General features: G+C 26.1%; 1 protein-coding gene across 1 annotated transcript in view; it reads left to right on the forward strand.

Moving 5' to 3' along the window:
• Window positions 1-988: 988 nt before the first annotated feature.
• Window positions 989-14,229, forward strand: part of LOC113552819 (agrin-like) — a 174,559-nt gene continuing 161,318 nt past the window's right edge. Inside the window, 2 exon segments of the mRNA XM_026955765.1 lie at window positions 989-1,087; window positions 13,671-14,099. Of these exon segments, the coding sequence (XP_026811566.1) occupies window positions 13,697-14,099 (403 nt within the window). The 5' untranslated portion in view covers window positions 989-1,087; window positions 13,671-13,696.

The following is a 14,229-nucleotide window of genomic DNA, read 5'->3' on the forward strand; positions in this document are numbered from 1 at the left end:
ATATTTTAATAAAAATTATGTTATTGGTACTTTATATTCAAAAAAGAGGTATCGGTACTCATTTAAAAAAAAAACTTTGTATTGTCGCAGTACTTGAAAATTCCAAAAATCATTATTTGAATAAATTCATTCTTAATGGATAAATTGGGTTTGAGCATGCTTGGTGAATCACTTTGTGTAATCAATGGTATTGCTCTACGGTAGGTAATACAGAATCATTAATCAAAATTGCATTGTCTTAAAATACATTTGTACATGTATACTTAGCTACTTATAACAAAAGACGTAACGCTTCTTATACCTACATACAAATCGTATTAGTATGTTACATTGCTGCAGGTAAACATTAAATCTGCTTAATTAATAACGCGATGAACCTACTATTTTACGCACGTATAATAATATCATACAATTAAGATTATCAGTTAGGGGAAAATTTAGATTTTTAGTTTCATTTTCAAAGATGGTTAAATATTGATACCTTTTACCATTGACTGCTTGGTGAAACCTTGTCAAACGGTGTTCAAAATTGTTATTTTTTAAATAGTATTATACATTTATCATTCTGCGCGTATTGCACCTTATACTTGTATTAATTGTGCGAATATTAGAATATAAAATAAAAAAAAATTCATCTTCATATCTATCGAATATAAAGCTTTATCTCTTCTGTTATCCGTTATATTACAATATTACACCATTGATAATATGTACGAGTATTATTATTGTCTTATTAATTTTTATATTATATCTAGATAATCGGCGCCTACATGAATTTATACAATATTTTATGTGTTAGGTAGTTAGGTTTATTATAGCGGTTATTATTGTCATCGGCATTGATATCATTCTTTCTCTCGAGTCGCGTTTATGTCTCCACATGGACGACGACGACGTTAGTCAGGATGTCGGACATGCGCGCATTAGAAGACGTACCTGCGGTGGTTACGCCGCAACGCCACGGCCAGTGACCACTATCGGCAGTCGTTCGCGGTAACCTCCGGTAGATGCACGCACGTCTGACGATCCGACGAAATGCAACCCACGTGCCTCAATCGTATCGCTCCTTAACCTACGACAATCCGTGGTAAGTATATCATATCACAATGTGCCTTATGGGAAGTAGACGATGCATATTTATATAATATAATGATAATCCTGCTGCTGCTGCACAACATTATGTTATAATATAGCAACGATATACATTATTATGACGATTCAATTTTTTACGGATAAACAAAAATCGTAAGACAATGTGCGAACGATAATAATTATTAATTTGTGATCGAGTATTTTGTTTAGTTTTTGACTTAGTTAGCTTTCTGTATCATTTACTATCCATTTAAATTGCAACTGAATTGTGCGTAGTATATTATGATTAAAATAAATTATAATAATATATTTTTAATATTATTATGTTACATATTATACATTATGTTTCTAATCTAATCAACTAATGTGCACCACCGACGAGGTTGATGGATGTAAAAAAAAATGTATAATATAAAATATATGTTAACCTGAACCGATGATCGGAGGGAACATCGTTATTTTATTATTATTATGTACACTCCTGTAATACGATCGGACTGAAATATCATATTATATATTATTCGATTGCAAATAATAGTGTTATGTTGTCGATGCACGACGACAGTATTTTTTGCGACAATTAGTCATATTTCAAACGAATCGTCTAGACTAAATAATACTATCCTACGATTATATTTTATTGGAATTTAAAAAAATGTAATAATAGTTTAAGGTTAAACAGTACTTTAACCTTGCAAAACCTCGATAACTAATATTTTATTGAACGAAACTGTTGAATAATAATGTGAAATATTGAGGAAAGTATAAGTATGTAAACTGAAAAATATTTGCATTAGTTTCCATTAGCATATTTTACATTTTGTTCCGCGAGGGCTTAGAAATACATTTAGGTAATTTTAATTAAGATGATAGTTATTTTGAATTTCACATAATATTATTTTTTCTTAAATTGTGATTGTATATGATATTTGTTTTTTTAATTTAGAAATCCCTGTTATAAAATGATTATTTTTTTTTATGATTAATAATACCTACCTAATAAGGTAAAAAAGGAAGAATTAATTTTTATTTAAAAAAATTCCGTTTTCGGTAAAAATATGTTAAGAATTTAGGTCATGATCTCTTGATTTTAATAGTAATGCATAATACTTTATACATTGAAAATATAATTCCTTTTGTTACGGAATTTAATTCAAATAATCATGTAAGATAGATTCCTATTTAATTTTTTTTTAGCTAGTGAATTTCTTTAATTATAATTTTACATTGTGTATCATTTTTTTTGATTAGTAAAATACAATAATATTTATGTTGTAAGTAGCTACATACTACTTTACGTTGTATAATTATTCTTAGTACACAGTTTTATAATATTTTCATAAAAAAGTTTAATTTCATTAAAAAATTTGTATTTTTTTAAAATATAATATATCATAATACATAACAAGTTTAATACGATTATAATATTGTTTATGAGGTACGAAGTAATTTTAAAGATTTATAGTACTACACTTATTTTTTTTTTTATAAAAATATTGTATTTATATTAACAAAATAAATTAATATTTTGACATATAAACGTTAACACTGAAAAATTAGTATTAAAAACTTTCTTTTTTTTGTGTTTGTTTTAAATGGTTAAAAATGAAGACATTATTTTTGATAGCCACAATTTATCATTTTAAAAGTAATATTTTAATGAGATATAAAACACCCTTCTCTGTATAATACTCAAACAATTAATTGTTAAGTAAAAAAAGATACAAAATCTAAAAGTTTCATTGCAAGTGTGGAATAAAGTGAATAAAATTGTTCTAATTTAGAAAAACTTTTAACGTTTTGTACCCTCAATTTGTAGTTCTTAATTTATGATTAAACATAACTTTATTTTATCATATTTACTGAAAAAATATACTTTTTATTTTTTATTTCACAAAGCATGCAATATTGATTTATATAGTTTATTTTATCTACGAAAGAAAATATGTTAAAATGTTAATAATTTATTATAGTAAAACTTATTTTGAAAGTTTTTTTTAAATTCGTGGTTTTTCATAATAAATATGTAAAAATAAAATAAAATATGTAATATAAGTGTTTATTTTACAATTAATATTATGGTAATAATAAATCATTGAATTTATTGTTTGAACCGTTGTGTTTATCTCCAGTATTTAGCTAATGTTAAACACGTGTGAATGAATAGTTTATAGTTGACTATAGTAACATTTAAAGTGTAACCATTAATGGGGAAAAAAGAACTATATAGTATCTAAGTGCAACTTTCTGCAAGTTTGAGAATTTATGTACCTACGTAAATTTTGAAGTTAATTAGTATTCTCGATTTATGCATTTGCCATGCGGAGCACGCAAGTAACCTTATTAAGATTTGTTGTTAGTTTTTTTAAATTTTTAATCGTAATGATTAACACCAAGTTGAAGTTAGTTGCGTGATAAGATATAAATAATGCAGGAAAATTGTAATTATTATGTACTCAATGAAAGAGTCTCTGATTAAAATATTATCTGTTAACTCAAAGTACAAAAATTAAATTATCTCAAATACTTATACAAAACTTTTGAAAACAAATAAATAATAATATACCTATCTATAATATTAAAACTTTTTTTAATGTTGTCTTATTTCAAATATGAACAAACATAACTTATTTATTTATAAAATAGCGTATAAATATGATTTTTCTAATATCTTACGCATAGGATGTAAATAATTATAAATTAGCTATTAATTAAGATTTCATATTTGTGAAAATAATTTAAAATCTACAACCCCCCCATTTTGTAATAATCTATTTATTCAAGTTCTGATTGTTTTCAAGAATAAATAAAAACAATATTTTTAGATACTAAGATTTTAATCAAATCAGGAGTGTGGTAATATAAATTTCTGTTTTTTAAACCTGAACTTTCTTTTTTTAAATACATTTTTAAATTGGTATTTTGTTGAAATTAATATTGATGTACTCAAATCTTTATAATAAATCATAAAATGATGCTTAATGGTTTTATAATATAAAATAAAATATATGAAATATTTTAATCTAGTTCTAACTATACTAGGGCAATTTTAAAAAAATTGCAAAATGTAAGTATTTTAGTGGTAATTATTATAATTTTCATATGATGACCTTCCCCATGTATATATTTAAACCCATTGTCATAAACTATTATCCTTAGTGAAAGCTCAGAAACTTTTACTTCGAATTTTAACTCAGGTACATATAACTTCTTAAGAATATTGACTGCTAAATAATTTACAGCATAAAATGTGGTTTTTATTTGAAAAACAAAATGTATATCGCCTTTACTTAAATATAGTATATAAATATAAGTAATTGAAAATATGGTATTTTAGTATACCCGTACTTGAAAATTCTAAAAATCAAAATTTAAATAAATGCATTATTAAAATAAAAAAGTGGTGTTTTCATGCTTGGTGAATCATCTTGTATTAAATATATATAAATATATCATATTATAATATTTTAGTATACTATATTACTAACAATACTTTATAGAAATAATAGTTGTTATTGATTAACCCTACGAAAATTATAAGTAATATAATATAATAATATTTTATAGTTCAAAAACATGTTCATATTTTGATACTATTGTTTGAATAATAAATTGTGGATTAGTTTTATAATATTATCGACTTATTTTTAGAAGATTAAAACGTTCGTAAACCATGCAGTATACATCGATCGCTGATAATCATTATATATTTATTATTTAAGCAGTTTAAAACTTCGATTTTTCGATATATTTATTATTCATGATTTGAACTTAGTTAAATAAAGTGCAAACAAATTATGTATGAGGTATTTGGCAATTTCATTATGATACCAAATAAATTTGAAATTGTATAATTATTAGAAAAGAAACTGAGTATACTATGAGTACAATAAACAAATTATTTAAAAACCAATAACTCTAACTGTTGTATTAAAAATGCAGATACATTTATTATTTATAATTTCCACTTTAACAAAAAGTAGAACACACGAACTATTCTATAATAATATATAATATTCTGCACGAATACACCGATGTAAATTTCATAGTGAACGCGTAAATGTATATTTAACACCCAAGCTAAGTAGTCTGAATGATATTAATTGTAAACTGAAATTATTTTTTAGGATAAAAAGGTTTCTAGAAAGTAATATTTGTACGATAAAAAGACACATAAAAATCAGTAAATTACATTGTACCCGTATGAGATAATACATATGTTTACCTTTATCCTTTGATAACACAGAATACAATAATTATTATTCTATTCTGTTATTAAAATTATTTTAATTTCATGTTTGTTAGAAAACATTTATAATAGGTTTCTACTGATTTTCCAGACAACTGAGTGCTATCTCGTTAAAATCGGAGGTTGCTCGCTAATGAAACAACCCAACAAGTTTCATTTTGTCTGATTTCATTCACCTCACAGTTTTAACCAACACAATTACTTAGCATTGGAAATGTCCAATCATTAAACGAGGTCCATTAGTCTTGGAGTTCTATAGGCAGCAATGTCTTGAGGAATATTGTGTGAATAATAATTATAATTCGAATGAACGATTATTTGAAAAATAACTGAACATGTTGTAAAACAAGAGTGCAAGACCATTTTAATGAACATGTAGAAACTACAGAGTAAAGCGGTAGTAGATAAGCATACAGAGCTAATTATTTGTTCAAGTAATATATATATATATATATATACATATGTATTTTATCACCATGTTCATGCTATTGGTCTTATTCATTAAGTACTTGAAACCATTAAATATTATACAAATATATTTAATTTATGTACAATGGACTCGATAAATTATATATTTTTTGCGATCTAAAGGTATAGATTTTTTAATAACAACTTTTAAGTTAGAATACAAATATAATAATAAATTATATTATTGCATATATCGAAATATAGGAACTATTTTTTTTCGAATAGGTATGGTTAAGATTCAATACTACTGTCTAATTATTAATTATTGTTATTTCTATGATTCAGTAAAGCTTTAATGTATGGGCACTCAATTGGCAGCTCACCTTGTCTATTTATTTGAGGAACACAAACATATTTTAAGCATAACATGTATTTTTTAATACATTTTCAATAATTTAATATGTTATGTTTTTAATACAAATTCAGCCAGCGAGATTAAAAAAAAAATATATATATAAGTGACTCGCAGTAAAAGAAGTTGAAGACTGCTTTAATGTATAAAATAAGTATAAGATACAGTTCTTAGTAGTTAGTTTTAAATTTTTATTTTCAAAAGATACATGTTCAGCTATATTTATGCTATTCATACTTCGTGATAAAATTAATTTTTTAATAAAAAGATAAGCAATAACATAGGAAATGTTAGTTAAACCATTACTTTAATTATAGGTAGTATTTATAACGGATGATTTTTCTATTATTATTATTATTAAACTATTATTTTTAAGAAAATCTATTGCCTTTAAAAATATATTTTTTACACAATTTTAATTTTTTACTTTTTTTAATGAAAACAAATATTTTTAATTCCTTATTCAAAAGCAAAATATAATTTTTAAATATTTAATTTTGAAAGAGTAGTTTGTGAGTTATAAATTATAAGTATTCAATGATAAGATGAGTGGAGTGAAAAAAGGGGTATCCTGCTAAACATTGGTCCACTGTTCCTTCCATTTAAACTTTAAATATTATACTAATTAATTAACTAATCATCCAAAATTCTTAATATAATTAAATATTTCTAGTAATATTTAACTTTGGAATATGAAATTCCAAAAAAATAATATTTTTTTAATGGTATTTGAAAGAATGTAGGTTTTACGTAAAATAAATTACTTAGCTGATATCTTGATACATATGATATTCTTTATTTTAATAAAGAGTGTGCAATTGACTATATGCGTTTAGTTTAATAGGAGCTTAATTGTTTTTAGTTTATCAAATTTTTATGTTTGAATTCACTGAGGAATTTAACGGACAATTTACAATAAATGTGTAACTAAGTAATAGAATAAACAAATATATTATGTGTTATAAGATAATAAAAGAAAAAATACAAATCATATAATTTAGGTATTTTCGTTTTTTATTTGCTAGATGAAATATATTACTGTTAAATTTGAAACTTCCAATATTTCTCTAAAAATAGAAATAAAATTAAAAATTTGTTAGTCATTACATAGAGTACATCCACTTAATAAATATTCTGTGCTATAGAAGACGACGTATATGCACGTAATACGAGAATGAAAATTCAATGATCCATGCGAACCCACACCACTCAGTATATGCTTATTGCTTACATTAGAATGAACCATACCTATTATATATCATGATATGCATTTATATATTTTAATATTTTAGAAGAAATATATATATTATATATCCGTATAGGTTATATAGGTAAATTATGGATGACAGTCAAACAAATACCCTAAGATTTTTTACTATATGTCTAATATGTCTAATATAAATATTATTCTTTTGGGCTTAAGCTTTAAATGCCTTATTATTATATTCATTATTAAAGCATATTATGCTTGTTCAATTTGAATATAAATAAATTATATGTTTTTAATTATTAAAATTCGCATTGTTTACTACATAATAATATGAACTTAATATTTTAAATTTCATAATCATTTTTTAGAATAATATACAATCGTAATGAGTTTTAAGCATTTTTAAGCATTTGAAATTTAAATATATATCGCTAATTGCACTTTGGTTACGAAGAAATGATTATATTATAATTGACATTTTGATATTTATTGTTAGTGGAGTTAAATATTATCATCATGCAATGCTTCATATATAATATTCTTTATTTGTATTATCATTATATTTATTTGATGACTACAAATATATTTAAAAAAAATATATCATATTTTTTCTCTTTCAATAGAAAACCTATTTATTTTTTTTATTAAAATTAAAAAAAAAATGTTTTTATAATGATTTTTTATGTTTTTTTTCATAACTTGACAACATTCACAACAAACAAATTCTTCGTATGTCTTTTATATAGTTTATAGACTATTCCATAACAAAAAATTGTTATCCGAGTTTTTTTTCGATAATAATTATAGTCTATCTAATGTTAAATTTATTTATAAAATAAATTGCTATTCATTTTTTATGAATTAAAAATATTTTGTTTTCAATTTATTTTGAATAAAAGTGTAATGATAAATTACTATAAGTTTGTGTTGATTTTATTTTACCTAATATATATTTATACAATTTTTATTATACACACACTTATGATTCATATCGTATATTATTATATTCAAATACATCATGTGGTTAGTTATGTGAAAATTAATATTTAGTATATTTATTATAACGTATATTTAATATAACATAAATATATTTTTTTTTAAACTCCACTAGTCTAAAATAGTAAGAAACAAATTATTTAATTTTTATTTTTCTGTACCATGGATACGTAAATGCGTTTCAACTAGTGTTACTGCTATCACCGTTATTGTTGTCGCTTTATTTAAATATAATTATATATATTATGTATTTGTATTTAATGTAACTTTTATTGTCGAGCGCAGTATGCGCAACGCAATGAAATGGATCCGGACTTATATACGTATAAAGCGGGTATAATAAATTTGGTTTGCACATTTTGGGCTTTACATTAGAAAACGAAAAAGTGTGTACATAAAAGGGTTATCCATCAAGGTAACGCCACCGGGGTGGCAGCCATTCGCCTCGAATGCAGCGGATATGGGGCAAACACGGTGTGGATCTTTTGTTTTTGTTTATTTTTTTTTCTGTTCTTTTTCCCGTCCTTGGATTACTACTTCGACCCGAAAACCTACACACACACACTCACACACACACACACACACACACACACACACACACGTGCGCGCGCACACGTGAAACTATTACGGCGAAGTGATATCATGACACAGTATCATCCCCGACCGCCGTCAAACGGAAAACTACATCTGGAACGTGTTTTCGCATTATTTTGTTTCTTCTCCGTGGTATTTCACTAATTATATTATAAATGTTATAATGTGGTACATACCACATAACATCTGTTATGGGATTTATATTATTGACTACACTACTTTCTTCAGTAGAATTTTGATGGTTATAGCAATGAATTGTATTTACCTATATATATATATATATATATATATGTATTTATTTATTAAGTATATAATACAAATTGTAAAATGTTTTTTACAATTTTTTTTTGAATTGTAACTAATAATTTTAATTACATATTATTCTAAAAAAATGTATAGTAATTATTCTAACAATTTTGGTTTTATATTGTTTCTAATACTTAAATACTTAACGAATAATTATTTTTTAATCAACTTTTAAAGTTTGGACGAGTGCAATATAATTTTGCTAGCTGACAACCACCTCTTATCACTTAAAATGCTACTAAAATTTAATAATTAAATAAACTTTTAAGTAACAGGCAAATTGAAATATTTTTAAAAAATGTTATTATTCAAATATTATAACATTATAATTATAAATATAACAGTAATCATCATTAAAAAAAATTTTAACTACTAAAAAAATAGATTTTTTTTAAAAATACGTCAAATTATGTAAAAATATAAATATTGTCCCAATTCTCAAATAATGAATGTTCGTCGTTAAAAAAATCATATTATACATAATATACTAGTGTCAATGAACACTACGATAATTAAAATTAATTATCACTTGTACCTACTATATATTATTATGTACAATGTACGTTATATTACGTACATATACATATGACTGACGTCTGTTTATGCTCGACACATATGGGTTTGTGAGCGCATGTTACGTATTAATTCTCATTTATGTTGTCATCATAATTTTCTCTTTGAAACGGTTTCCATAGGAATTATTCTTAATCCAGTTTTCTGAGACAATAGGTGTAATATTAATATTAATAATAATAATAGTAATATAATAAATTATATTAGTGTAATCTATGACATTAATATTACACATCACGTTTGTATATCGCTTTAAATCGCCGTACTGATTATTAATACCTACTTTTATGATATATTTATAATTTTCGGATTTATTTCGTTTTTGGATTTATCAATTCATGTTTTAATTAAAATGTTTATACAATTTTTGAAAAACTATTTTTCACTGGGAGATATCTGATATACAGAAAAAACGGTTACTACCTATATTATACAATACCCTGCAAAGTCTTAGCAGAAAGTGTGTTTTATAATATATTATCATCTCGTCCGTTCAAGGTATTACTACGGGTGGTTTTAACATCTAAATATTTAGAAACACTCAATTAAGAAAAAAATTATTTTTTATTATTTTTTATTTTGCAATTCTTGAACTTGAATAAAAATTCGGCAGCACATACGACTATATAATTGTATAGTAGTTGTTTACATAATAAGTATGTGATATAATATTAAAGTCACTTAGGCACTACTTTTTAATAATATAATGTGTTATATAGGTATTATATAGGTAGTTAATACTTTAATAGGCACCTATCAACTATCGTTTACTAATGTAACATATACTTGACGTTAAACAAATTTCAGAAACATTGGAAAGTTTTTAAAAGTCGTTAACGGCAGCACGTTGTGCCTTTGCAAAAGCTCTTCATGATGTATTCATGTTATTAAAAGTATTCACGAGTATTGACAATATTTTATGGTTTAATATGTATATATTATATACTATAGCGTTGGATTATACGAACGGTTTTTAATAGCTTATATATACTCGCTTCGAGCCAAAGTTTTGAATTAGATAACCAGCTGTATTTTATGCAGTAAAAAAAAAACTAGTATAAAAATAGTATTAAATCGTTAATATTTCAAATAACCGTGCCTAATGTATAATTATTAATTATTTATATTATTATAAATACAAATTAGCTGTACGTATTAAATTAACTCAAACTATTTACATAGGATTATTATTTAATATGATACAGAGATTTATGATTATTCTATTTGAATTATAATACGATTCATGAAGATTTTTTTCAAGTGTCAAACTGTCGAAACACGTCCTGCTTCCGGGAAATTATTTATATTGTGATCACGCCGTTCTCTTGAGTTCAGAATTAATTTAAAAATAATACCGTTCTGTAGTTATTCTTAAACTATTTGTCTGGTAATCAAATGCGAAAACAACCAAAATTTAATTTGTAATTTTTATTTATTTGTTGATAAAAAACCATACTGAATTGTTTTTATGTGTTCCTAATGGTATCTATGAATTTAAATATTGTAAATATTCTTAATATTGTATTTTATCTAACTATCAAATTCTATTTTTAAGTCTATTTTTCAAAAAATCATAAATTTGATATTTTTGGATAGATTTATTGTTAATTCACATCTACTGTAAAAAAATCCCGATGTCTTAATACGCATTTCGTTTTCAACAATATAAAATGTAAGAATGAGGCTTATTTCCAATAAAAAAAATAGTGTTTTTCTTCCGTTTCCACGAACTTCCAGTCTTTTTTACTGGCTGGAATAATGTTTGACTTGTACTTACTTTAAATCAATTTTAATTATTATTAAATTTTATAGAAGTATTTAAATATTAAACAGCTGCTGTATAAAACGGTTTGGAGTGATAAAATAAAACACGTCAGCCATTTTGTTTCACCTATAATATTTCGTGACCGTTTTTTAACCATATTATTCGGACGATTTTTTTTTTATTTCACCACCATTGTTAACGGTATATAGGTCTATAAACCATCGTGATACAACTCTCCGTCATTACCATTATATAGGTCCGGCGCAACAATGGCAGTGCGCGTACCAATGACAATAAAACCGTCATCATAACGCGATTTACCGGGGATCACCGATTAATATTTTTGTAGGGCCATATTATGAGTTCAGGAAGTTTTTAAAGGTCATAGGAATTCAATTAACATAATATTTAACCAAAAATGGCGAAGTCAAAATCAAAACTAATGAAAGCTTCGTAAATTTATCACAAAAATAATAATTTAAAAATGAATTTCCTGTTTGCGGCCTAGATGATATTCGTTACGGTCTGTCTGTTTGATGATGACTTTTGTGCTATCTAATTCCACATGTACAATATTATAATTAAAGAATGGATTCAATTGCATTAATAACACATCAAAATTGAAATTAACATAGATTGTATAATTTCACAGAAAAACACGTAAACCTTTTATTATAAAAATGTAGATTTTACAAAAAGGTTAATTCTCTAATAAAATCAATAAAAAATAAAAAAAAATATGTTTTTTTAGAATAAAAATTTCAAATTATGTAGTCTTATACAATTTAAAATAAGGTATGTATTATGTCTAAATTAAAGTGCTCTTTATTTACTCAACAACTAACAAGGACAACATTTATATTCAAGGGTACAAATATTTTTAGAAATTTTAACACTCTCCATATAAAGAATATTATTATTATTATTATATAATATACTGTCATGTTGCCTGTATCATATATTAACCACAATGACACGCTCCACTCAAAATCTTAAAGTGTCATGTGTAAAGAACTTTTTTTATTTGGAGATATATTACCGCGTATCCTGTACACTTTTGGTTCTGCCTATGCGTTATATCATTGTAAGATTTAACAGGTTTTATAAGGTATCATTCATTTTTTCAATAACACACATACATTTATCTTTAATTTTTTTCCATTTCTATACTCACAATATTAAAATAATTTCAATTTCACTAATCATATTTATATTTTCCAGTAGTTCATGTTAAACACAGTTAGATTCTTTAAAATCTATAAGATTCATATTGGACAACTGTAATTTTATGAATGTAAACCACATTATTATTTTGTACAATTTATTTTTACGTTTTAATACAAAGGACGTCGTATTTTGAACTTTAAACCACGTTTTTAAATTTGTCAATATCATTTGAATAGAAAATGCAGCATTTATCCAAGTTATCCATCTTGGAATAATATAGGTTCTGTGGTAAAGGTGCATCATTAAAATATTATATAGGAGACAATCATACGATTGATTCTATGAACGATTTACGATAAATACCTCATAAAATGTGGAAAGATAAGAATAAATGTCATCTTAATAACGACTTTATGTTACGGGCTCGAGTTACTTGCTAATAATCTACTATAAACAAGTAGTCAATAATATTATATTATACAATTATTAAATAAAATATTTTATTCATTTAAATTTTAAATACATAAAACACGCGAAATTGCAATATAAAATGAAATAGGCAGAATACATTTGTATCGCATAATCCGGCTATCCGTTATATTTGATTTATCTTATCATAAAACATTTTTAATTTTTAGAATCGCAACGTCATAATTAAATCCGGTGTTTATTATACGATATTCGATTTTAACAAAACTAAACTCATGCGCGAACCGACCCATACAATGGTAACCCGAATGCCACAAAAACGAAGTTACAAACCCTGCTCGAGTCTCGGTTAATCTATCGTTATCGATATAACTTTTGTCGAAAACGGCCCAGCAGCATTTGAGTCGCAAAAGCAATATTGAAAATCCTATCTGTAAAACATCATGTCCGCATCGTTTTCGCGTTGCAGGTGCGATCGGCAGCGGCATATATGCGATGGCCGCGTACGGCGTGTACGGCAACGGCAGTTGTGGCGGTGACGTTTACGCGCACGGCGACGACACCGATCTGTATCACCAAGTGGTGGTGCTCTCGAAACCGGACGGCTCGTGCGTGCGGAGCCAGGCCAACGGTAGCGGCGTCGGCGTCGGTGGCGGCGGCGGCGGCGGTTCCGTTATCGTGGAAACCGTCAACGGACGGTACAATGGCGATCACCCGCACCAGCAGCAGCCGTACGACTCTGCGCGTGGCGGCGGTACCGGTGCCGGAGGAGGCGTCGGCGGCGGTCAGCACCGACACCGCCGGTCGTTCTGGTGTCGGACCACCACGCTGGCCACCATCAGCGCCTTGCTGGCCACGATGTTTTGCGTCACGTGCGTCGTTTTCATCTACTACAACTGTGAGTAAAAACGGTCATACTATTATTATTATTATTATTATGAAATCGACTCGCAAAGTCCCGAACGCAATTTATCAATTTATAACAGTGTACTTCGGAGGTCGTCGGCGGGTCGTGTGCGGTCGTCGTT

The sequence above is a fragment of the Rhopalosiphum maidis genome, chromosome 2 (assembly GCF_003676215.2).
Source record: "Rhopalosiphum maidis isolate BTI-1 chromosome 2, ASM367621v3, whole genome shotgun sequence".
NCBI lineage: Eukaryota > Metazoa > Arthropoda > Insecta > Hemiptera > Aphididae > Rhopalosiphum > Rhopalosiphum maidis.